The sequence below is a fragment of the Muscardinus avellanarius genome (assembly GCF_963383645.1).
Source record: "Muscardinus avellanarius genome assembly, chromosome: 2".
NCBI lineage: Eukaryota > Metazoa > Chordata > Mammalia > Rodentia > Gliridae > Muscardinus > Muscardinus avellanarius.
This window is the reverse complement of record NC_137787.1, coordinates 84,670,545-84,698,105: the sequence shown is the minus strand read 5'-3', so window position 1 is coordinate 84,698,105 and position 27,561 is coordinate 84,670,545. Positions and strand designations below refer to the sequence as shown.

Here is a 27,561-nt window from a genome sequence, read left to right as displayed (position 1 = left end):
TCTTGCAAGGCAGTAAAAGCCTTTCTTTAGAACCATCTCGCTCAGCAGCGATCTTCAGGAAGGCAAGACTTCAGAGCTTCATGAAAGTTTCCTCTGGAATCCCATGGGTCCTGATACAATTTCCATTTTAATGATGAGCTAGGAGGAAATTAGATCACATCCTCTAGAAAACTAAATGCTAAGGTCACAGTGCCAGTTCCCCGATGAGGACGGTATATTAATATATACTTTTTGTAAAGGAGATAGAAACACATTTAAAAATTAAATCAAAGTAGAGATCCGTGATAGGTTGTAACAAACAAAAAACAAAACAAAACAAAACGCCCCCCAAAAACGCAAGCACCATTCAGAGTGTGGTTTTTCTTCATGGAGGCACTCGGCTTCCTCCTCATAGACCTCTAGCCCATTTGAAGCTCACTTTTTTGGCATATTTTTCAAGTCACACTTCAAAACTCTTCACCGTATTCACTTCTCACGACTCGGTCTACATGCCGAACCTAAGAACAGGATTCCAAAAAGACAGGCATCCTTTTAAGGGCCTCCCAAGCCTGTGGTTAGACATGACTCTCGCCACGCACTGCATCCAGACTTGACCTTTTTGTTTTGCTCTTGATATATATATATTTTTTTTTACACTAGGTTCCAGGTCCTCGTTAAAGGGAAGGGAAGGTTCACATCACAGTGCAGCTCTTTGCTTTGTCCTTTCGTAAGTCTGTGGCCACTGCCGAGAGTTCTGGTCTGCTAGGCATGTGTGAAATCCGCTTGGTGGCCCTCTGCGATTTGTTCCGCTTAACGTTTTTATTTGTCTTATTTACACATGCCAAGGTGGCAACATGAAAAATGTCTCTGACGCTATTTTCTGACTGTAAAGCTGAGCATTCGATGTAGGTGGCTGCTCCGATTTGTTTGGCCATATTTGCCCCCTGAGAAGAAAAAAGAATTCAAATCAGCAATAAGACTTTGGAAGAAACATCTGAAGAGTCTTCTAACACCATAAAACAATCCTGCAATGCAAAATAAGTCCCTAAAAACATTGACTGAATTTTCCAAGTGTCATTGCAAAAAAAGTTTTTAAAAATTGAACTACTTTAGCCGGGCGTGGTGGCGCAACGCTTGAAATCCCCGCGCTTGGGAAGCGGAAACTGGAGGATCGCGCAGGTTTGAAGCCATCCGTGCTGGCTTAAGAGACCCTGTTTCCAAATAAAAATATAAAAATAGGTCTGGGAGTATAGCCCAGAGGTAGAAGGACTTCCAGGAACCCCAATACCACACACACACACACACACACACACACACAAAAAAAAAAAAAAATTGAACTAGTTTATTTATTACTTCATGAATATTTGCAGTTAAGAGATCTAGCTCTAAGGTGCTCAATTATTATTACTCAACAGATACTGCTGCTATTCTCTATAGACGCTGAGGGCTGGTTCAATGTCCCCGGGCCCTGATCATTAAGTTCTTAACGCTAGGTGATTCAAAGGAGTTGCATGGGAAAGAGCTATGGAGGCTGTGAATCTGTACTATCAAGTGTGACTAAGAGTAATGGGTTAGAAGGTACTCTGGGGTTACAGCAAAGCAGAGAACTTTACTCCTGGAGAAGTCAGCTGAAGATCATGAACTCAATTCTGCACTTCCCTGCCCTCTAGCAGGGGTGATTTGGCCCCTCAGCCGGTTCCAGCCCTTCACGGGCACTCACTTTCTCTCCTCTTGACCATAAATGGCAGTCAAAGCTGGTCGAGCGGTTGTACAAAACGCAGGAGCAATAAATGGAATTTAACATCAATTTTAAGTCAATTTCTGTGGTTGTCTTTAAGCCACAATAAATTTAGGAAAGGATTAATACTACTATGACATCTATTAGCTTATGAAATACAATATGTATTTTCCAAATGTAGGTGGTACAACAAGTATACACAGTAAATATGTATACATAATTAACATGGTCTTCTGTGTGTGTGTGTGTGTGCTACTGGGGGTGGAACCAAGGGGCTTTCTACCTCCAGGCTATACTCCCAGACCTATTTTGTACTTTATTTGGAAACAGGGTCTCACTAATTTGCTAAGAGCCTCACTAAGTAGCTGAGGCTGGCTTTGAACCTGTGCGATCCTCCTGTCTCAGCCTCCCACGTGTTGGGATTACAAGCATGCATCATCATGCCCAGCAACATGGTCTATTTATTTTTATTTATTTATTTTTGGTGGTACTGGGGTTCCTGGAAACCCTTCTATCTCCGGGCTGTACTCCCAGACCTATTTTATATTTTTATTTGTAAACAGGGTCTCTTAAGCCAGCGCGGCTGGCTTCAAACCTGCACGATCCTCCTGTCTCCGCCTCCCAAGCATGGGGATTACAAGTATGCACCACCACGCCCGCCAACATGCCTATTTAGATAACAAATGTTGGTTAAATAGAAACTCAGGATGAAGATCGTAGTATTTTTTTCACATGTTTGTGGTGCTGAGTATCAAACTTAGGGCTTCACTTATGCCAATAAGTGCTCTACAATTAAGCTACATCCCCAATCCTAGATTGCAGTTTTGTTTTGTTTTTATTGTTTTTGTTTTATTGTTTTTTGTGGTGCTGGGGAATCAACCCAGGGGCATTCTACCTCTGAGCTATACCTCAGCCCTATTTTTTTTTTTTTTTTTTTAAATTTTGAAACAGGGTCTTACTAATTTGCTGAGGCTGGCCACAAACTTGGAATCTTCCTGTCTCAGCCTTCCAAAGATTGGTATTATAAGCATGTGCCACCATGCCAGGATCAGATTGCAGTATTTTTAATGATGAACACTAACTACAATTCTAGCTTTTTTTTTTTTTTTTTTTGCGGGTCTGGGGATGGAACCCAGAGGCATTTGACCTCTGGGCTACACCCCCTGCCCAAATTTTTATTCTTTATTTTGAAACAGGGTCTCACTGAGTTGCAAAGAGCCTCACTAAGTAGCTGAGGCTGGCCATGAACCTGCGATCCTCCGATCCTCCGATCCTCCGGTCTCAGCCTCCCAAATGCTGGGATTATAAGCGTGCGCCACCACGCCCGGCTTCAATTCTAGCTATTTTGATAAGAACTCTTCTTGGAATCTCATTGTGGATTTTAACAGAATGAACTTCTGAAACTGATTCTCCTTTCTAAATCCTTGCCTGAAACACCTATAGAAATGTAGAATCTATAAAACGTGGTTTAAATGGAGTAGTCTACTTCACTGGCACCAACCTGTTTTAGTATTTGGTTGAATTGCTAAGTGTAAAATGAGATTACTTCTCTTAAAGAAAACTACTGATTTTTTTTCTTTACTACATTCTCTCTTAAATGTACTAAACATTAAACCCGCTTGGAATTGCCAAGACATACAAGCCTGGCATATGATCAGCCATTTATGCGCTCAGATTCTCATGTGATCACACTACTGAATGATGGGGCGGCTCACATTTCACGACCGCGGGGTGAACCTTTAGAAAAGCAACTGATTTTTATTTTATTTATTATAATTTTTATGTTATTTATTATTCATTTCTTTGACTTTTTAAATTTCATATATATATTGCAGTACTGGGGGCCAAACAGAGGAGCACTCTATCACTGAGCTACATCACAGCCCTTTTTATTTTAGTTTTATTTTATTTTGAGAGACAGCCTTGATAATTTGCCCAACTGGCCTCAAACTTGCAAGACTCCTGCCTCAGCCAGATTATAGCTGTGCATCACCATATCCAGCTCTTGCGCTATTTGAAACCTATTTTTACGCATTGACAATATACATACCTGGTCGTAAGACACCGGTGTCTGTCTATGGTTTGAGAGCTCTACTAATGTACTAACATCTGTCCGCAGATCAGACTTGCAGCCAACCAACAGCATTTTGGTGTTAGGACAAAACTCCTGGATTTCACCTTTCCACTGTGAGAAAAGAAGAGAAAAAAAAGGATGGAAAATTAAGAACTGTTGGTATCTATATGATAGAAAAAATTTTTCTGGCAGACAATAGAAATGAAACTTACAAAGGACATTAAAAAAAAGAGTGTCATTTCAGATAAAGGAACACATTTGCATTTGTTTCCTGGGTGGAAATTAAATTGTACTACTTTTAAAAGTGGACCCACTAGAGAATGTCTATGCGTATTATCACCCATTCTCTATGATTCATCTGTTTCCAATGCAAGAGGCTCATTGGGTGTTGTCAGAAGGTGGCTTCAACCATTTCTTAACTATTGGAGTGTCTCTGAAAGAGACAAGCGCTTTAAGAATAACTAGATGTCCTAAAGAATGGCTATATATTCTCAGCTATGTTGAGCTGGTTCTTTCCAGGAAGAAGGCTGGGAATCGGGCAGGGCCAACACCAGCACCAGGCAGCACTCAGACTCCTCAGAAGACTAAAGCACCACCACGTGCTGGACACTCTGTAATAGGTTTCCAAGCTTATTACAGTTAGGAGTTAGAAGACACAATGCCCTGCCATCCAGAAGCTTCCGTTCCATTGGCCAAATGAACACAGACCATGACACGTACCAAGAACCATCGCACGGACTATCAGGAAGCCATCTGGTCCTAGAGCTCACATAACCTGGAATTCGTTTTTAAGATGCATAAACCATAAATATTTCAATCGAGGATAGTTTAACTAGTTCATTCATGACCTAAGCCAAATTATTAGAGCCTCCAGAAATGCCTGGCAGGGTATCCTAATCATCCTCTTTAAAAAGCAAACAGATGACTTTGTGGTTTCACTTCCGCAAGCCTGAGCTCTCCATTACTAGGCTGGGAGTCAGGGGTCGTGAGTGTTCACAGGGCAGTTCTGGCTCCCAGAGAGGAGGGGTTAGAGGGGCTGAGCCTCTTCCACCCCACTCATAAACATGTCTTAAGTGCTCTATGAAGGATTGTGGTTATGACAAAGACAATTAAGACACAGCTGTGTCTTACAGAGGAGAATTCATAGAATAGCAGGGGTGATAAAGTCATTCGCATAACACGAGATCAGAGGGACATCTTGCAAGGGTTATTTTAAGAAACCACCAGAGAAGACAACTTCAGGTCTACAGGTGATCTTGGGCAATGAACTCTAGTTCACTATCCATTGATGCCTTGTTCTCTCCAGAATGATTTAGGAGGATTTACTATGTCTAGGTAACACTGGAACTAGAGCTGGAAGATAAATTGAAGAAGGAGTTAAAAAATCTTTTCAGCTGTTGAGTCACTCTAACCTCTTTGATATTCACAAATTTTAAGCACTCAATTAACCAAGACAAACCATAGTGGGTGTTACCATGAGATCTTATCCCTAACACAAATGTAAAACACAATAATATCTAAAAGGCCAAAGTCACTCTTCATTGGTCTTAGAAGATGAAAAAACAGCAACAACAACAACAAAAAAAAAAAAAACAGGAGAAAGGCTTTTCATTGTAAATTATGCAAAACCTGAGACCACATCAAGTAAAAACTCTAGTAAATAAGCAAACTCTTTTATCTACAGGTAGAACTAGACATGTGCTATTGTTCTTCAGCTGCTTAGTGACTCTGGTCTCCCTCTGCATGTCTAGGAACTGTTTACAAGCATTCAAAGCATGAAAGGTGTATTCCTGCCCAAGTCTGACAAACATTATCCTTATTTGTGCTTGCTATACATTAGTCAACATTAAAAGGAGTTAAGTGAAAAAGCCTTTGATCTATTTAAAAAAAGTCATTATTTTCAATGTGCTACATTTGTAATGTTTAGTAAAGACAGAAGAAATTAGCCTCAAATCTTAATTTATAATGGCATATAAGCCAAAACATCAAATACCATAAAGAAATATTAATTAACACACAAAAAAAATTTTAACACAATTTCAAATCCCACGAAAGTGAAAGCCAAAAGAACTCAATCAAAACCAACCAAAAAGTAAAACCCAAAGCCATCAACACAAGTGCCTGTCCTCAGTCTCTTCTGGACTCACTCTGATTGGGCCACATGGGTGACCGCTCAGTTGACAACACCTTGCTCTCAACCGCGTCCTGTGTCTAAGCCACACACATAAGGGGGTTGTTCCAGCAAGGGTCCGACTCTGAAACACCACAGCACTCAAGCCAGAGCTAAGAAAAGAGCTGGCAGCTGATCAACACTGCTCCGTTGACGAGCATGCACCTTTCCCAGGGACAGAGTCCCAGGCACTGGAGGCCAAGGAACACGCCTTTCGTGCACTGGCCTCTCCATGACCTGCGACCCCTTTATCTGGGCCCCTTTCTCTTGATCTCTCCCTGGTTCCTTCTGTCCAGAGCTTCCTCAGGTTCCTCTTCAACTTCAGAACCTGACTTACCTTTGCCTCCAGAAACCAGGTAATCCTGATCATTTATAATGTGTTTACAATGACTATGTTCATTAGATTTGACAAATGCCTGACCATAATTCACATGTTCCAGGTCTGGAAACACACTCCTATTCCTTCTACACTAGTTCCATTTCTGTTGCTAGTAAATAACTGTAATGCAGCTTCTTTATTAAAGTAACTATTACTGCAATTAGTTTAGTATCTAAATTGAGGTCAAATGTAAATCTGTAAACTAAGGTTCAATCTGCCTGACGAAGGAAGGAAGGAAGGAAAGAAGGAAGGAAGGAAGGAAGGAAGGAAGGAAGGAAGGAAGGAAGACAAATATTCAAACATAACTGTTTAAGCTGTGCTACTTCCTCCAAAAAAGCCAACAAACATGGAAGATCTTAAAGGGTGTTTTGTTTTAGAGATTTATGCACAGACTTTCAAACAGACTTATCATCAAAACTAGTGACACACCTGCCTGGATATGAGTGTCCTTTCCAATGTTTTAAATACAAAATTCAAGGCAGTGAAGTAACTAGAGTCTTCAAGCTTCCCAGCCAACCCCATGTTTCTGTCTTACACCCAGCCAAGCACTGAACTATGCAATCACTCTCCGGTACTTGCCTTTTTCAGGACACTGTCCAGAGTCTCTGGTCTACTGATGTCAAAGCATATCAGCACAGCATCTGAATCTGGGTATGAGAGGGGGCGGACGTTGTCATAGTAAGGAGAACCTGAAAAGAAACAAAGACACACACATTTCAGACTTAAGTCCTCTTTGCCTGTCCTCCATGAACTCTCTGCTTTTGAGAGAAATCCTTTGACTGCCACATGGACGCCCTGCCCCTACTTCCCCCAGCTCTTGGGGAAAAAATGCAAACAAACACACAAAAACCACGTTACAAATATTTTCAATCTCTACCAGAAGACGAATGACACCTCACACGTATCTCACCTGCACTGGAAGGGAGTCAAGATCTAAAGGTAAGATCCATATTGTTAAAAGACTAGAGCCAGGAGGTACCTGGGTAAAGCAGGAGGAATCCAGGTAGCCTTAGGACTCTGTGTCTCTAATTTTCTCTCATAAAAGATGACGACAACATAGATATGGGATTAAACAACCTGGGATTAAACAAACCCAGGCAGGGCCTGGCATTTAGTAAAGGATCAGTCAGTATTAACTAGGGTTACTGTGGCTGTGTTGGCACTATTGTTAAAAGCTGAATGGTACCAAACACTATAAATTAAGCTACTGCTGGGAAAAGAAACCAAAACTCAAAATCAGCCTAAGAGTAGGTTGGCGGTAAAGAGGGGAAGGAGCTGGCGAGTCCCTCCATGCAAGGAGAGCCACAACAAACCGTATCAGCATCATCCTACCTCCAGAGTTACTGAATTTGGTTGTACCACTGACCTTTGAGCTTACTCACTAAGCTTATCTTCAAATCCTATATAGGCTTTCTTCCTGTTATAACAAAGAATGCAATAAATGCCATGTTGGATCCTGTCACTTTTTTACATAGTTCCCCTTCCTTCCTTTCTTTCTTTCTTTCTTTCTTTCTTTCTTTCTTTCTTTCTTTCTTTCTCTCTCTTTCTTTCATGGGTCTGGGGATGGAACTCAGGGGCATTCGACCTCCAAGCTACACCCCCTGCCCTATTTTTTATTCTTTATTTTGAAACTGGGTCTCACTGAGTTGCAGAGAGCCTCACTTAAGTAGCTGAAGCTGTCCTCGAACCGCGATCCTCCGGTCTCAGCCTCTCGAATGCTGGGATTACAAGTGTGAGCCACCACGCCCGGCTTATAGTTCCATTTCTAAGAGTGATACTGAAGTATAATACAACATTCCCAGGGTACACTAAAAGTCCAGTTTTACCAGCCAATTACTTTAACCACAGAGCCTTCTAATCACTCAAGAAGTTTCTTCCACTCCTTCAAGAATTCCAAAGGATAAGTAATTACATGAGGCCAATAATTATTAAGCACTATGACTATAAACTTAAATACAGCTTGCCAATTGTTACTTTCTCAAGAAATTGTTCTTGGATACCGACATTTCACAAATATAACATGAAAAAAAATCACACACACACACACACACACACACACACACACACACAAACTATGGTACTATGGTACTGGGGATTAAACCCAAGGCCCAGGAACATTCTATGTCTGAGCTATATCCCCATACCTATTTTTTTTTAGTATTATTTTGAAAAAGGATCTCCCTAAGTTACTGCATACTGGCTTTGAACCTATGATCTTCCTGTCTCAGCCTCCCAAGTACTAGGATTACAGGAGTGCGCCACCACACCTGGCTATATATATTTGATTCCAGAGTAAAGAAAGAAACTGGAAAGCATCAAAGTCTTTTTGAAACTATATTTCATTTGTATGTCATTTTCTATTTTTTAAAAAAATATGATATATTGTCTCCTGATAAGTTCTAACCTTGATGATCAAAGTCAGGAAAAGAGAAAGAAGGCTTTCAGATAAAATCATCTTTCATATTTCTGTCAGGATCAAAATTTCAGAAGCTTGTTCTTGGGACCTAGAAGTGACTGTGTAGGACAGCATCACCCTGCATTCTCCCAAGGCAGCTCACAGTGGCTTGCACACCTCAAGCCAAGTGTGTCTAATAACCAAGGAAGCAAGCTCTAGGAATCAGGAAAATAAGTGTGATTAACCCAGAATTTCATGTCATGAAGCCTGACAACTGAAAGATACTTCCTCAGCTTAGAAGGTTTAGAGTTTAAAAAGTCAAGACATTTTAAATATTAAGATAAATCAGAACGAGGCTGTCTCTGAAAATGACAAGCTGGAGCTATCTTTTTAGCCACTTCAAGAAACCCAAACTTACAAGAATAATAATCTACAAATAGTTGACTCATTGAAACATTTTTGAGAGGCATAAGAAATGAGCCAGCTCACCACTACTTGTGAATACATTGCTATTTCCATGATAGTGCTACAGTTCAGACATTTTCTATAATTTTCCTTGTTTCTATGCCCAAAGTCTAACACTTTGACATAGCTTCTCCTGTAAGCATTCAGGTGTCTCTTTCCAAAGACAAAAAATTCTGGATCAGAGTGGACACTCACACACTGGACATGTACACGAGGTTTCCTCTGCTCTCCAGAGTGAATAAGAGATGACCTGACCCCAGTCAGTACCACCAATAGTTAGCACTGTCAGAAACCCAACTGGACTTCAGCAATCAGTTTTGGGGAAATTATTCACATTAGGAAAGCTAACTCTAGACATTTTCCAGTTGCAAGCAGACCTGGACTTAAGAGACTGGCTTCTCCAAATGCTTGTCTCCTTTGGGACAGGATATTTGTTGTATGATCTGAGCAGTGACTGATCATTGGGCTCTTAAGACTACTCCATATAACGACATAGACCATCTTTTCCAAATGCAAAAATTAGGGAAAGTAGTTGAAGAACTCTAAAGGGGCAAAAATAGTAGAAGATAAACTGGGACTAGTAGGAAGATCCAGAGGGATGGTGTCTACACTCAGGCTACCACCAGCCACTGCCCAGCACACTCTGCCCTTTGTGGACTGCTTCCCCTCCCCCACCATGTTGCAGCCACAAAGGAGATGTAGCTTTGTGTTCAGCCCCCCCCCCATCCCCATCACCTGCCACCTGCCAGGGTGCAGAAATCAAGTGGGCAGGCTTCTTGGCCCAGTGAGAATATACAAATAACCACAACATGTAGACTCTGGCCTGATTTTTTTTTTTTTTAATTTGGCTGTACAGTTTGAATAAAAATACATGGGTAGTGTAAATGTTCATGAGAAATAAACCACGGAACTAGTGGAGGAAAAGAGGTAATTTTTTAAGAGTTTTAACAAGCTCTAATTAGGAATGACACTTTGATCTGGTCCTATTACTTTTGCTAATAAAGAGGGTTGCATTTACAAGAATGACCAAAGGTATTAATAAAACTGATCCCCACATTTAGTAGTTGCAAACATAATTTGCCTGTCCACTGATGATAATAGACCCTGTGAAGCCAAACAAAAAGACCAACTTCTGTAACTTTTCTTTAAAGATGCACACGAGAAGCTTCCAAAGCGCTAACTGCATAAACACAACACAAGGGAAGTGAACAATTTTTTACCCTGTGTGCAAGCCTATGTATTCAGTGTAATTTTCAATAGGTTAAGGTTAAAACGTTTTATTGAATAGTGAAAACTATTGCCTCTATTTTTTCAGAGAAACTGATATAGGATTATAAAAGAAATATCTTACTGGGGGAAAAAAATCTAACAATTCATCAACTAAGAAGGAATTGCAGGAGAGTAGAAAAAAAAATTCTGTGTAACTTTAATGTTTATGCATTTTGAATTCTCCCCTTTTCTTCCTAATCAAGCCCCAGCCACCTCACAAAGGAAACAAAGCTGGGGAGGGCAGAGCCATCTCAGGCATGTGTGGGATACCTCCTAGCCAAGAGAAAAGAAAAAGGAATCTCAGGAATGCCCCTGTCAAGTGAGAAGCAAGACTGGGAGGCAGAAGAGACACCCAAGAAAAAAGCCAAAAGTAATCCAATAAAGCAGTAACAAAATCTGCCCTGACTCTTGCCTCCCTCCAGAAAAGTCACCAGACCCTGTGAAGCCAAACAACGAAAACACCAACTTCTATAAGTTTTCTTTAAAGATGCACATAAGAAGCTCCCATTTTTTACCCTGGGTGCAAGTATTAGGATTTAACTGCACTCCACAGTGGGCACTGATAAATAAGCAAGCTGCCAGAGTGTACTTAAGTACCTAGGAATATACTACAGTTAAAGTCCAATAAATCTAAGTACTGAGCTTTGCCTGTGAAATAAAACTCTTGGTATGTGGAATATGCCTATGCATATGGAAATTCTCAAATACAGCGTTTCTCTTTTTTACTTTCTAAAACTTTAAGCCCACAGCACTGTTTCGAGGTCTTTTCTAAGTAAACTACCAGACCAGCAAAGGGAAAATTGTAGAAAATCCCATTATTATACAAAAATTAACTACACTGCATGTACAAAATGTGTACCCTCCAAAAAATATAATCAAAGCACTTTGCTCAGGTATAGACTGGTCTAAGTGTGCTTTGGGGATTCTTAGTTGCTCGAGTTCGGCAAACGTCAGCAGAGTTCTAAAAGGCTTTTGAAATTGCAGTTCTACCCATCTTTGTCTCTAAGAGCATTAATTTCGAGTGAGAGCAAAATTTCCAACCCAAGAATAGTCACAAAGTGCCTCGCCCAGAAACTAATTCTTCAGACACATACCTGCTTGTTGAAGTCACCCTTTTGCAGAGATGATAGAACATACCATATATGCACATAATTAAACGTATATGTAAGAAGATGCATGCCTAAAAGGTAGGCTTTATGAACCTTTTGCAAAACCAGTTCAAGCACTGTCAGGCTTGAGAGGAATCTGGGAACTGAGAACTCTACTCATTGCAAATTTTTCAATTATAACTTCTTAGATCTCAGCCTTAATTTGAAAAGTTTTTTTTCCCCCCCTCATAAGGAATTCCTAGCAAGGAACAGTTAAGTTCAGAATACTGCAAATTCTTGGCAGAGAAAATATATTAACTTTTGGTATTTTTAGGGACCACCAAGAGGACATCTGTACCAAACAGCAGCTAACATGTAGACTGTATGGTGAGCATGGTGTACCCAATTATTACAGGAGTTATACACTTCCTCATGCCATCTCTAATCAGAGTGAAAGCTTTAAATGAGCAGCCATCTCAGGAATGTGAGTCGAGTCTAGGCAGAACTTTTATATCTGGCTCAGTGGAAAACTGCTTAACACTTTTTCCAACTGTATGCATTGCAAATACTATACTCTCAAATATGCCACAAACATTCCCAGGAAGGGCATGTTTGTTCTATAGAATCAGATTTTCAGAAATTATGAACTGATCTTATGAAAAGTTGTGGGCATTTTTGTCTTGCTATTAAAGTTGAATCAACTTTTTATTTCTGGGAGGACTAGGAACACAGAGTTGGCTAGAAAGTCAGACAGGTAAAAATAAAATTGCTACTTATGGGGCTTTAAATAAAACTTTAGCATTAAACTTCTTGTCTTATTCAGATGCTTAAAAATATGAGAATCAAAATATTTTACTGGCCACACAACTCTGGTGAGTCATAGAACTTTAGGAATAAGATTATGTATGCATTGTTTTGTTTTTTTAAATTACACTGTCATTTAGTCACAGGTTGAAACTTTTATGTTTCATAAGAGTCAGATTCCTTACAGTGGTGTCCCATGAGTGAATCGCTTTGCTGCATACTATGTCATCAGGATCATTTTTCAAAACCAATGTGCACAACACGTGGTCAAACTTTTGAGGAAGCTCACATTCCATGTCAATAAAATTTGTTTTGGCCAAAGGGGACTCTGAGAAAGTTGTCAATATGTAATAACTGAGAAGATATTTCAAAGAGATCAAAAAATGACCCAGGCACGTCTAATTCATTTGGCACAGCCCACCAGATCCTGTGCACTAACTGGAAACACTACTGGCTCATTGTGCCACATTTTCATGAAAAGAATTGGATTAATGAGCAATCATCTGGTTATTTCAGGTAGCATCAGAATGACCAGTCTGGACACCTCACTATTGATACGAGCCAGCTGGCATGAAATGAGATTGAAAAAACCTAGCACTAACTATGATTTTGGAAAAAAAAAATCTAGAGGCAGATAAAGACTCAAGAATTTGCACCTCCTCCTCTTTTGGGGGGAAGATCCCATGGGTTTCAATGGAAATTGTTGCATGGTAGATAAACCTTCACATGCAGTTTTATGCACTGTTTATTGAAAACCATCATTCAAGCTATCTAAGTTTTGCCTTGAGCCCATACCTCTTACAGAGTGTGAGAACTCTTTAAGAACTGAACCTGGTTTTGAACCCCTAAGCTCCTAGATAGACATCATTACCACAAAATGAAACCTGTGCTTTTCTGCAAGTTTGCTCTTAATATTGACGCCATAAACACCCATGCTTCTCTGGCTCCTGGGTAAATTCTTATCCTCTTTTTTTTCTCTAAGAAGGGGTAAGATGGAATTGTGAACCTCAAGAATCTTGTTTTCCTGAGGACTCATTAAATGTGAGGATGTCTCCGAGGAGGAAGAGGGATGGCAAGGACTTCAAGAACTGAGTCAAGAACAGGAATGGTGGTAGACGTCAGCGAGCAGGAAGACCTGAGGCAGGAGGTTGGGGCTGACCACAGGGCCTTCAACAACTCTTTGTGTGAACCCGGCCTCCGCTGGTCCAGGCTCAGCCTCCTGTATCCAGGATGAGGACATGTTTCCATGTCCCTCGTATGTCCCATATGCCTGGCACAGAACTTCTTACCCTGCTCAGGCTCCAGCTCACAGGTCTGTCTCTTCAACTTAACTCCTCACACTTACTTTGAGTCCTCATCTGGTTTTAAGTTACCAGTGAAATTTCCCTCTTTCAGTGCTACTATCGCCCATATTTTCACCATTTGTGTTTGTCTTGTCACCCAGACACTACTATACTCACCTGAAGGGCGGGAGCTGAACCTGCTCAACTTGATACCATTCCCTGGTCCCCACAGCACCAGATCTATGCACACAAGGTGCCCTAAAATAGGTTTACTGGTTCTAAAATCATGTCTATAAGCCATGGCCAGATGTGTTCATTTATATGTTAAATCACACACACACACACACACACACACACACACACACACACGGAACCAGCGATCCCTTTTTAAGCTGCTTTTCTGGATTAATTATATACTAATCTTCAAAACTGCTGAAACATTTCCACTCTTGTTAAGAAATATGTCATTTGAGCCCTGGCCACTAAGACTATTCTTCGAATTTGATGTACAAACTGTTAATATAATAATATAGGCACATTATAGGAGTTTATCCTCATAGTAAAGTCATAAGCAATTAAGATGTTTCTTTTCTCCCTGTTTCCTTAAAACTTAAAGTACATGACAATCTCTGTTAATAATGCAAAATGCTAATGTAGGAAGTGCTAACTTTAGCCCTTGGGGCCTAAAAGAATCTTGTATCTTGACAAGATTCAAAAGTGTTCATGAGGCAATCGCATAGTTATTGTGCGGAATTTTAGCAGCTGAATTGAATATTTTGAAACTAATAATATGCCTTAAATAATATGTGCATTAACTTGCCTTGGTTAAAAGCTGGCATGAATGATTATTACTCCCTAAATAACATGTGGTGAAATTACACTGTAATCAAATCTCCTCGGAAAAGATATGGTGATCCTTAAATGACTAAGTTTCTATTATTAGTAGGCAGTTGGCTTTGTGCTACAAATTGCATCTATCCTTGGTGGTATATGTGACAGACTTTGAAGCACAAGATACTAGAACTACTTTGGTCTCCTTATCATTCCAAAATAAAGCCACTGTCCATTGTTTTTGGAGAAACTCATTGGGTGAATCTAAAAATCATTCCAATCCCTTCAGCAACTATTAATAACAGTGCTCATTTTATATTGAAAGGGAACTAACAAAATGAAGAAATTATGGGCCACAGAATACTGCCTTTAAATATCCCCCTTTGAGCCGGGTGTGGTGCGCATGCTTGTAATCCCCACGCTTGGGAGGCTGAGACAGGAGGATCCGCAGGTTTGAAGCCAGCCTCAGCTGGCTTAAGAGACCCTGTTTCCAAATAAAATATAAAATAGGTCTGGGAGTGTAGCCCGGAGGTAGAAGGCCCCTGTGTTCCATCCCCAGTACCACAAAAATAAATAAATAAATGAATAAAAACTTAAAAATATAAAAATAAATATCCCCCTTTGGACGATTCTAAAGTGATGGTACTATTTAAATTTACTTTGGGAGGCTGGAGTACTTTCAGTAACCATAAAAAACCAAGGGGTACAGCGTGCTTCATGGTTGTTTTTACCTGGGTTGTTCCTGGCAGACTTGCAGGGGGGCTATTTCCTACCTGAAGAGGATTTATGGGGTCTATATAAAGCACTAGAGAAACCCAATAAGGGAAATGCCTGGGCAACCAAGTGGAACAGGGCATCAGGGCTCAAGACCTCAACAATATTGGGACCATCACAGGCTGGCAATGAACTACACTAAATGAGAAAAGTTGCTTTCTCACCAGGTCCCCAACCAACTTAGGTTTCTGTGGGGCAGGACCATGTTGTAATTAGCACTGCTGCGAAAAGCCTACCAGAGGACCTGCATATACTAGATATAAAAAGAAGGGACAAAGGAAGGAAATGTTAAGTTACTGGGCCTCAAGAAGTATGGAATGAATGATTTTCTTTTCTCTTGGTGCAGAGATCCAACATTTTCTACTTTCACTTGACCTTTCCCACATCTGCATTGGCAGAGGTTTGCTTATGTATGACCACATGTCGACTGGGAGAAAAAAACTGGCCGGCTTTGAAAAACTGTCCAATTACAGAGGCCAGATAAGAGAAGAACTGCTTCTGTCTCTGAAATGGTTTCTCCTCTGCTAGGAGGCTGAACAAAACAGAAATGCAATTCAAAGGACAAAGTTTTTATACTATCTCCATCGTTTATGTAAGAAAAGTTAAGAATGCTCAGTTTATTTCCCAATATAAAATCTCTTTCATGAAGTTCTGCGAGGAAAAAAAAAAAAGACGTATAGGACTCTGCAGGTTTGTCTTGGGATCTTCTCTCCAGAGTTAAGTTGATTGCAGTAGTTTGGAAATATAATATAGCAAGAGACATAAGGCATAGGTGGTTATTTTTTACAGGCTGAACTAAACAAAATGTCTTCCTGGGCAAAGAAAATGTCAAACATTTGTCCAAAAACCAGTCTTGTTTTAAGATTTGCCGTGAAAAGATTGGAATAAAATGGGAAAATGTTGTTGAAGATACCTGAAATGGTTAGCTGCTAATGTGGTTAGCTGAATGTATTTCTCATGAATGACAAACCCTTTTTGGTGGAAACAGGCTATTCTTAGAATTTAAGCAGTTCTTGGTGACTTTAATTAACTCAGATCTCACCTCACAAACACCATAATGGAATTCTAAATAACTAACTCCCTTAGGCCTCTTTTTCCATTTGTATAAGTCTAAATTCTAAGTAAGATCTCATTACTGGATAAATCTGCAGTACAATCCTTCCATAATCAGTTTTCAAACCTTTCTATTTTAGTGAGACACAAAGGTTTTTGTTTGATTAAATAAAAAGCACAAGTGATTATTTTACTGCTCATTTCATTTCAGGTGTTTATCTTAATTTGAGGGAAGGCAATATTTATAACGTTGCCATTCTTAGAGCACAGGGAATCCAGTGGCGATAAATGTCAGCAAACCTCATCTCCTTGGAAACTGCATTCATCAGATTTTATTGGGTGACTACTGTGTGCAAGGCATTCTGCCATGTGTGCAGAGACTATGAACTGTCGGGTTTTGATTAAATGCTGAAAAATAGCCGAAATATTTATCTGCACGTTTGAAGAACAATTCCAACTATAAACTGTCCTTATTTTGTTTATTTTCTAGCCTTTGAAAAACAGTATGTCTTTTCTTTCCTAAAAAAATAAAGTCAATTTCACCCTTTGGGCACCGAATCTAAAATCTCTGTTGGTGGTCCTGTGACTCCTGAAGACTGAGACAAGGATGCAGAGCCCAGCATTCCTGTAAGCCCACCCACCCCCTCCCTATCCAAATGAGCCTCATTCCTGAATCCACTAGGAAACCTGGCTCTGCCCAGAACCTGGCTTGCTGTGTAGGCTGTGGAAAACCCAGCTCCCGATGCCAGACCCAATGGGACTAAGAGCTGAAGCCAACCAACAGCCTGGGAAACAAAAAGACTTTCTGTCCAGTGTAGAAGCCAAAAGTGGATAGCTGGGAGAGATCCTGCACGATATCCAGCTCAGTGCCCTCTTTACAGATGGTGAAAATGAGACCCAGGGAGGTAGAGGATTTGGACACGGAAATCCGTGGTAACCAGGGGCTCAGAGCTAAACGCAGTTTTGTATTAAGGCCTGGAGCAGACCCAATGACCCACCCCAGGCCTAAATAATTCTTACCAAGCATTAGGTCCAAACAGGGCTAGGGGGGAAGGGAGTACTGGTGCTAATTATCAGAACACACCAGCTGTCCGGCCCACCGGGTAAAGGATTACCATGATCTGTCTGGGAACTGGAGCCCATTAGTACTAGGCTGTGCAATAATTCTGATAGAAACTACTGACATTAGAGAAAGCATCGGAATTCTGTCCCACCAACGCCTTCTCTGGAGTATGGAGTCTGCATGTGCAACCCTTCCCCCTCCCAAACACCACAAGAAACACGGAGAAGTCCTGGCTCTGTAACCCTTGGCAGGAAGAGCCTGGCTCTCCAGGGGGAAACTAAATCAGCCCTTCTCACTGCAGCAGGGGAGCATCTGGCACCCGCCGTGAGAGGCGCTCGTGCGAAACTTCTAGCTAGCCTAGCCTTTGTGCAAGGGACTGCTTCTGGCGACCCTGCCAGTCTAGCCCTTTCCTCTGGCTCTTCAATCCTCCACGGACCTTACGGAGCTGCCCAGGTTCAAGCCCAGGGTAGGGTCAAGCTCACAGGAGCACCCCTGCGAGGCCACTCCCAAGCTGCGCGCTGCTCCACCCCGGGGCTCCCCAGCCTGACACCAAAACCTGCTTGTTGGCACTTGCGCGCTCCTGCTCGCTAGTTTCGCCCTGGATTGGGCTTGATGTACCAGCGGGCCAGCTCTCCATGCGCAGGGCCCTTTACCCTGCCCGCCTGGCAGTTCCAGCGTCTCCAAAGACACCCTTTCTGCAAACAGCATTCCCTTATGGCCAGACACCGCGGCGGGTGCTGGGGTTCCAAACCCAGATTCCAGGTGGTTCCCAGCCCCCACCGTCCTTGACCGGGTCTGTACCCCTAGAACTGAGGACTGGAAGCCTTCCCAGAAGCAAATATTTGACCCTCCCTATCGAGGCGCCAGGGAGGTGGGTGGGCGCATGGGAAGGCCAAAACCCGGCCTTGAACCCCGCACTTTAGAAAATAACCCGCGAGGGCGCCAATAATTCAAGTAGACGGGAAGGTCAAAGGCGAACAGCGCTGCCCCAGGCCCAGCAGGCCCGCGGAGGGTGATGCAATAGGGCTGGGGGAAGACCAGCGAGGTCGGGGGCGGGAAGCAGGGTCCCGGGCGGGCGGTGCGGGGGCTCGCGCTGGAGGCGGCGCTGGGGGAGGCCCGGGGCTGCCCGGCCCGCGCCGCCGGCGCATTCCTCGCAGTAGGCGTCAGGGGCGCCGGCTGCCGCCGTTCGTGTTACTCTCTCCCCAGCGCGGAATCCGCTAGCAACCGCGTGGCTCGGGGATTTTCTCCCACCGCGGCTGCCCGCGCTCCCCGCCTCCCCGCCAGGGCGCGGGCGCTTCCCGGGAGCTCGCACGCCCGGCATCGGGCCACCCGGCCACCCGGAGCCAGACCGCGCCCGGGCAGCAGGGCACTGGCGGCTCCCACCGTGGGGGTCACCCTGCGGGCACACGGCGCCCTCCCCTCCCCTCCCGATGGCGTGCCCCGCCCCCACCCAGAAAAGATAAAATTGTCACCCAGCGGGGACCGTGGGAATCCCTCCCCGGGCCGACTTAAAGGCAGGGCGCGGAGATCCCAGGTGCGCACCCGAGGCCCCCCGCGCCACGCGGTCGGTGACTCTTACCCGAAGTGTCCCACAGGCTCAACTCTATTCTTTGTGTGTCGATTTCAAAACTGGCCGTGTAATTCTCAAACACTGTGGGGACGTAATTCTGTACAAATGGACAGAAGAAGAAGGAAAGGGAGGGCAAAGAGGTTATTTTAAAATACACGACACCCATCGAACACTTTCTGATAATCGCCTCGTCCTGTACCCAATTAAAAATTTAAAAAAGCACACATCAGACTACACACTAAACACGTGGGCCCTCCCCCGAAATCCCCGTCTGCCGACTCGGCTCTCCGAGACAGGCTGACCCAAATCCCCCTTCCCCAGGCTCCGCGCACCGTAAAGAACAAGTTTCAGGAGCCCGCAGCCCGTGCGCCCCCGCGTCCCGACCCCTAAAAGCTTCTCCAGCGCACTTTCCCTTTCCCAGCAGTGTGACCGCGGGGGGAAAGGGCAGCGGTAAAGGGTGAGGATAATGACTTTAAAAAGGAAATCCGGGCGCAGGGGAGCAGCGAGGCGAGGCGCGCCGCTAGACGGAAGACCCCAGGCTCCGACCCCTACCAGCCAGGGCCGCCGCACTCACCTCGGGGAAGCAGTCCTTGGCGAAGACGTGCAGCAGCGCCGTTTTCCCGCACTGACTGTCTCCCACGACTACTATCTTGCATTTCACGTTCTGATTAGGATCCATGATAGATTTACTGGATAATTTCTGGCTGGCTCTTCTCTCCTTCATTGATGTTGCCTTATTTTCTCTCGGAACAGGACTGTTCTCTTAAGCAGAAAATATATATATATATATATATGTATATTTCTCTCTATATAAAATGCAGATATAAAAATAAATCGCAAGGCTGGGAGAACCCGTGAAGCGCAGCGCGGACGAGGAGAACGAGAGGAGCCGGCTGGTTACTCCTCTCCAACAAGTTTTAAGCCCGACTCCTCGCCGCGCCTCCCAAGTCCAATTCCGATCCGACTGCTTTGTTTCACGCTCTCTGCGCGGCTTTATACGCCCAGCCTTCCAATCCTCTTCTTTCTCAATGAGGGAAGGAAACCGATCCGCCTCCTCCCCTTTTATGGAGCCTGGGAGCCAGCGCGGTCGCGTAGCTGGAGGAAAATGTAAGCAGCGCGCCCTCTAGGGTGACTGTGCAGAATGCGTCTCAGACAACCAGAAGACCCCAAAGAGGATTTGTTGATGGATGGGACCGGACAAGTCCAGGAGGAGATCGAAAACTGATATGTGCGCATATTGATTTGCACCAAAATTCCTTTTAAAATGTTTTCATAGGGATTTTTTCCCCCCAGAAGCCTCATGAACATTAGTGAAAACATAAATATTTCCCATTCAAGTCAGAATGGTTGCAAAACAGGAAGCAAGTCTTGGGTGCAGAAAGGTTAAGTGGTTGTATTAAAAAGAATATCAAGACGGGTGTGGTGGCACACCACGCTTGTAATCCCAGTACTTGGGAGGCCGAGACAGGAGGATCCGGGTTCGCAGCCACCCTCAGCTACTTAGGGAGGCCCTCTGCAACTTAGTGAGATCCTGTTATCAGAATAAAAAAAAAAAAATGGCTGGGGGTGTAGAATGTCCCTGGGTTCAATCCCCAGGACTGCAAAGAAAAGGAAATTATCAGATATGTAGACCTTGGAACAATAGCTAAGCCAGGTTGTTTCATATACAAGAGCTGGCTTGTCAGGGTGTCAGTAATAGATTGGCTCTGAAAGCCACCCATTTCAGTCATTCAGGAGGAGGCAATGGTTTAAAGGACTGTGATAGAAAGGGTGGCAGGGGAAAAAGAAAGAGAAGTGAAAGGTGCTCCTTATTGATGAAGGGTGCTCGTTATTGATGGAGGATCCTCCTTACTGATAGAGGGTGCTCCTTATTGACAAAGACATTGTAAACTCAGCCCTATTGTGTTAGGGACCCCAACACCGCATCACTCTCCCGAACCCCGTTTCACCTCACTGCCAGTTATTTCCCATTTTTTCCTTTATATTTAGCCTGTGCCTCCCTGGAATCAAAGCACTCTGGCTGGACTCAGAAGGCACATATATCCTTAGCTAAAAGACTCAAAGACAACCCTCCAGTCCCTCCGCCCCTCCCTCATCCACACCCCTAGCCTTCCAGCTCTTCCTCCTAGCAAAAGTCTTAGAAAAGACCAAAGAAGCCCACACATTTGCTCTCTTTTCTCTAGGAGAACATCGTCTTCATCTCTGGTACCCCATATGGTTAGGAAGTTTTAGTTATTAAATTGTAGTAATGACATTGAGCCAGACCAAATTGAAGATTCTCCCATGAAAACTTCCAGGCTTATAAATAAGAACATGAGGTTTAAAAAAAAAGAAAGAAAGAAAGAAAGTTCAACACACAGAGTGAAAAGGCACAATGCGGGGGAGGGCACAGATGTAAATAGTGGGCAGCTAGGAACACAGAGCTTAGGGGATGCAGAAACGGTCTCCTTTTCCTTTCAGAAATGAGAATACCCTCTTCCAAAGGATAGCCTCTACTCAATTGGATTGATGGGTTGGATTTGCCCAGGTGAAGAGCTGATTATGGAGAAGGATGTAGCTGGTCCTGCTAGAGTCCTCGAGCATCATTTGCATTTGCCAGCCCTCTCCTCACACAAATGATGCACTGGCCATTTTGTAAGGGAGATATTTTTCATATCTCCCCTTGAAGACTTACCAAGCACTTTGGTTTGTTATGGACACTAAACAGTCCTATAGAAAATAACCCACCTCAGCCAGATGTAGTGGTTTATGCCTGTGATTTCAGTACTTAAGTGTCTGAAACAGGAGGATCACAAGTTTGAGGCCAGCCTCAGCAACTTGGCAAGTTCTTGTGTCAAAATAAAAAATAAAACAGGCTGGGGGTATAGTTCAGAGGTCAAGCACCTCTGAGTTCAATTCCCAGTGTCACAAAAAGAGAAGATAAGAGAGAAAGAGAAAATAACTCACTTAACATAGTTTTAACCAAGCAATTCCTAAGCCTACTTAGGTATAGGAAACTTTTATTATTTACTTGTTTGTTTGAGAAGTAGCGTGTATGCAAGTTAGGGCAGGAGATCACAAAGAGGTGCCTTAGGAGCCTGAGCTTCACATATTCTTGCTATGTGACACTGGATTAATTATTTACCTCTGTAAGTCTTAATTTCATCATCTTTAACTACAGGTCATGGTAGTATTTATCAGGAAATGCAAATGAGACTTGCAGTTTCTAACACAATGAAAGGGCCCTCCACCTATGTTATATTTCACTTTTATTTACTCCTCCCCGACTCATGTCTAGGGGAATCCTGGCTTTGTTGGTGGACTTACTCAGCAGAACTAGGCTTATCCTGTCTTTCTTCATGCTTTTAACTTCTAATGTTACCCCATTCCAGACCTTCCATGATGGAATTGTAGCTTCTATGGGTAAACCACTCCAAGTAGCATTAATTGCCAGTTATTTTTAATTGATTGATCAATGTGTAAGAAAACCATATAATTTTTCATCTACTCTGCATTGCCTGTTAGAGCAAAAGAGGGCACTACTAAAGAGTCGATCCTAGGCAAAAACACTTCACCACTCCACCAAAAACCACCCTAAACACTTCACCAGTAATTGATCTGGAATCATAGTAGATGGTTATTTTTGGAAACCAGGTGACCTGAATCTCCAGGAATCTGCCAGTTGCTGAGTAAAATTTAATGGATGTGTGATAGAGTAAAAAAAAAAAAAAAAAAAAAAAAAAAAACTGCCTGAAAAGTCACCAGCTTTTAGTCTTTCCAGGGTAAGAATTCTTTTTGTTTTTCTGAATCTCTAGGGCTGTGGTATATATTTCATAAATATTTTACATCCATCAAACATTCAGCTTAACAATTATTTATTAAGTACCAGCTCTATGCCAGCCGCTGCTCTAGGAGCTGCAGACATGCTGGTAAACACGCTGGACCTGTTTTAAAAGGCTCTCACAAAGCCCACGTTTCAGATGGAAGAGAAACAATAAGTAAGGAAGCAAGTACATACATGAGAACAAATGTGCTAAGCTCTATGGAGAAAAACAGGATGCATCATGAAGCATAAGGTGGCATTGAGACCCCGTGGCCTGGCAGCGCCTCTGTACGAGGAGAGTCTTTAATGATGGGAACAATGGGCCGTGAGAAGGCCCTGAGGAAGGAGACACAGGCAGAGAACAGTGGAAAGGTTAGTGGAGGGGAGGAGTTAGCAGGTTTGAGGGATAGACAGAAGGCCCAAATGGCTGAGGCCCCCTGCAGGAGGAGAACAGAGGTGGGAGACAGAAGGACCAGTAGGGCCTGAGAAACTGGTCAGAGAATCTGGATTTTATTCTCAGGGCCATGTGAGTTGGTCGTGGGAGGGCTCGGAGCAGAGCAGCAGCAGGGTGGCATGAATGAATGAAAAATAAAATAGACCTGTATCCATCACTTAATAGCTGAGCAATCTTTAGGAAACTGCTCATCTTCAATGAGATATGAAATCCAAACACAGCTAAAATCCTAGACAAGACTAAAATTTTAGACTGCAATGAAAAGTTTCTCCCTAAGAAACACATTTCTTGGGAAGATGTAAAGCCCCATCTAGGGGACCATATTTTACGCAATGGCCTTCTTTTTCTTTTTCCCCTCATTTGTCTTTCTTTCTCTCTCCAATTCATCCCCAAGATCAAGAGCAGAAAAACAAATAGGAAACACTCCCGTAGGTTTTGTTAATAGCACATATTCAGTGGCCTTCAAAAGATTTGAGTTTCTTTTTTATGTGGTTAACCTTTTTAAAATTTGTATTTATTTATTTGGTGGTGGTACTGGGCATTGAACCCAGAGGCATTCTACCTCAGGGATACACCCCACCCCTATTTTATTTTTTATTTTGAAACACAGTCTCACTAGGTTGATAATAGTCTTGCTAAGTTGCTGAGGTGTCCTTTAACCTGGAATCCTCCTATCTCAGACTCTCAGGCAATGTGATTGCAGGCATGAACCTCCATGCCCTGCATGGTTAACCCTTTAATTATTAGAGGAAGTTTTCTCCCATAGAAACTGCATTCCATCTGACAAGGAGGGCTGATTCCAGGCCTGGAGAGAGTACTAACTGAGAGAGTCCTCGTCTGGGGATGGCAGAGGATTGAGAACCAACAATAGCTTTGAGTTCTTTCTTTGAGCACTGCATTACAAGTCAGGGACTCGGTTTTTAGTCCAGGTTAAACCAACACACAGTTGACCTTGAACAACAGTGGCTCAATTCTTTTCCTTAGTTTCATCCTACAGGAACATACTTTTCTGCCTCCATTAAGTTACACAATAGGGCTCTTTAGAAAATCACCCGCCCAATACTTTTGAATATTTCTCCTTAGAAACATATGACAGATACCCTCCTTGTCAAACTCCATGTATTCATGGAGATCCTGGCTTCAGCAGATGTTGGAAGGCCTGATTCTAATTGCTTATTCCTGGTTGCTTGCCTCTCTTCACACTCCAGCAGAAGTGTTTGAAGAATTAAGTACACAATGAGAGAAAGCTCGGGTCACTCGGAGGCTGCAGCAGCAGAGCAGAGAGAAAACTGACATGAGAACAAGGAACCATGCAGGATGCCTCCACAGACATGATGTCAGGAAACAGGGATGTGAGTCATGGGCCTCCTCTCTGAGAATTTAATAAGATGATGGGTATTAAATAGTTTTAAAGGCCTAAAGAGTAAGGCCAAGAGTATAAATGTATAAAATTCTCTGTACTGAAAGGTGGCAATTTCACAGTTGTCTCTTTGTTGTGGGTGGTCAGAAGAGGAAATCACTCAACTGGCTTGTAAAACATTGTCAAAATTGGAGGCTTCTTTTCTTTGAGAAAGAAATTGGGAAACACAGGTTCATAAAATTTAATAGATCGAACATGTTATTTGGAAAGAGTTTGTTCTCTTGGAAGGGAATCTTTCCCTTTATTTTCTCTTAAGAGTAGCCCTGTTTCCCCTGCCAAAGGCATTGATCAGTTGTCTAGGCTGTGTGGGAAGAATACTCCATCTGGACTGAAGTATTTGGTCTTGTTTTTTCTCATTAATGTTGAAGGTTAATATGATTTACTGCTGCTATGTGGACGTAGCCTTCACTCTTTGGCCAACAGGAAATGACACAGCTGTGCTAAAGCTGAATAATACATCATTGCCCAATGGACCATCCCTTTCTCGATTTATAACAAATTTGGCAAAGAATTTGATGCATTCGTTAGAACCCCAGACCACAGAATTTTGGTTCTGTATGTTAGAGGAAGCACACATAAAAAATGTTCCAACTGCTTCTTCCACAGTCTATTGTCTATGATTCTGATACCATTTCATTATACTTCAGTATTTCCTAGGAAAAAAATAACAAACAAGAGATTAATACAAAATTATCAAACTGGTTGATTATCTAATATGCTCAACATCCAATTACTTTGCATCAACTTAATGTAATATGAAAAATATTAAATAAACTTTTCTAAGAAAAAGCTTAAAGACTAAATTTCTTTATACATTGTCTCTTTGAAAAATATATAATTTGTTCCAGGGATATACCTTTTTAAGTGTTTTAGGAGTAGTCAAAGGAAAGCAAAAATTATTACTGAACACAAATTAGACCATATTTCAAAGACAGCCCAAGCATTTTGCCAATCTGATGAGATATACTGAACTGAGCTATTTATGGCTTTGTATATGGCCAAGTGGCATTTGATATTTTAATCTAAGACTTAAAGATGAAATCAGAGATGTCCTATTAAGTTTCTGGATAAATCCTTTTTGGAAATTCTCATCCCTAATGCTGAAAATGTTCAACAAAAGGATATGTAAAAACTTAGTTGAAGTTCATGCTTATTTAATGAAAAGCAGTAACTGTTAGATCAACTTTATAAGCCATAACACACACTCTCTCTCTCTCTCTCTCTCTCTCTCTCTCTCTCTCTCTCTCTCTCACACACACACACACACACACACACACACACACACACACACACAACTATTTTATTATTTTGGAACTCAAAGTCAGGGAAAAGAAAACAAGTGACTAGGATAACTAGAAAAAACATCATTATCTTAGGCAAAAGCAGAGGAAAGTTTAAGCACTGAACCACAAATTGGGCTATAGATTAATACCTTTCATGTGTTTGATCTTTTACTATTTGCAAACAAAACCAACAAACCAACAAAGAAAAAATACTCAGATGATCTCTAAAAGATGGTTTCCAGAATTATAGGGGAGGTTACCATAATCTGGATGACATACCTGTAAAAAGATGTCTGTCTTTACTTATATTTATTTAAAAGTTGAGTTCCTTAAATGAAGTTATTTTAAAGCTTGAGTTCTTAGTGTTTCATGAACAAATTTTGTCATGGCTCACTAGGGTATCTTGGACCAGTATTTGAGAACCAAGTTCTCTAGATCAGTTATTTGTTTGTTTGTTTATTTGTTTTCTTGTTTTGGGGGGAGCAATGCTTTCTTTTGATACACTGACTTGACTTTAGCAGAGTTGATTCAGTAGCTCAGATTCTATTTTCAACTGGAGAGGTAGCAACTGACTATAATTACCAATAATTTCATTAATTCCCAGTAGAAAATATGACAATATTTTTTCCTAAATTTTTTGTTAGAAAAATGGAAGCAAGTGTATTTTATTTTGCTTTCATTCAACTATTCAAAAGACTTACTTTCCTATTCTAAAAGATCCTTACAGTTAAATTTTCTTTATATTTAGTCTGTATATCGAAACCTCAAGTCTTACTCATTCCCTTGAATGACACCTGTTTTGGGGAAGAGGGCACCATGTGAAATAGAGCCAAGTACTCAAAATAACCATAAAGAATATCAAGACAGAGTAGGTCTAGATAAGGTCAGGCAAACACTAATTTTTGTAAAGTTTTGTAAAATAGAATAAAAGAATTCTTTTATGTAACTAAAAAGAATCTTGCTTTCTATAAACATCTATTCATATATACATATATTTTGGTACCAGGATTAATTCTGGGGGTTATTTACCTCCAAGCTACACCCCCAGCCCTTTTTATTTTTTATTTTGAAACAGGGTCTTGCTAAGTTGCTGAGGTAGACCTTGAACTTCAGATCCTCCTGTCTTAGCCTCCCAAGACTGTGATTACAGGTGAGTCTTGAGGGTCCTCTGTGCCCTTTTCCACCCTTCCTTCTAGAAACTCTCTCTGAAAGGCACTGTTTTTTCAATGCTAGTTGAAATATGACTCATTCATTGAGCACTGCGGAATGTCATTATAAACTGCCAACTGTTACCACCTTAGAACCGGCCATATAAGTAGAGGACAAATGACTCATCCCAATCTGATTCTGGCCCTTACGCAAGACTCTTCTGTAGGTCACTTCACTGTCACCAAACTAGGGCAGATTAGCCATAGGTCCAATGAGTATATAAGCTTTATGATGCAATGTCTGGTGACTAGCAAGATATGTAAGTTATGCAGGAAAAGAAAAAAAAAAAACTGTCCTTTCTTTTAAAAGCAAAGAACAGGTCCTAATGCATCAATGATGCAATTCATCTTAATTCCAACTCAGGGCAAAAAGCTACCATCAGCACATGGTATGTAGTCATTGATCTTAATAAATATTTACTGAGGATTCCTGCCAGTACACTTTGTCCTCGCTCATAG

General features: G+C 42.0%; 1 protein-coding gene across 1 annotated transcript; it reads right to left on the bottom strand.

The window, feature by feature from the left end:
• Nucleotides 1-671: 671 nt before the first annotated feature.
• RND3 (Rho family GTPase 3) lies at nucleotides 672-19,659 on the bottom strand (the record flags this gene model as incomplete). The annotated part of the gene is made up of 5 exons (XM_080720022.1): nucleotides 672-923; nucleotides 3,768-3,902; nucleotides 6,920-7,029; nucleotides 18,945-19,032; nucleotides 19,510-19,659. The coding sequence occupies 5 exons, from the start codon at nucleotides 19,657-19,659 to the stop codon at nucleotides 672-674; spliced, it is 735 nt and encodes a 244-aa protein (XP_080576148.1).
• Nucleotides 19,660-27,561: the final 7,902 nt, after the last annotated feature.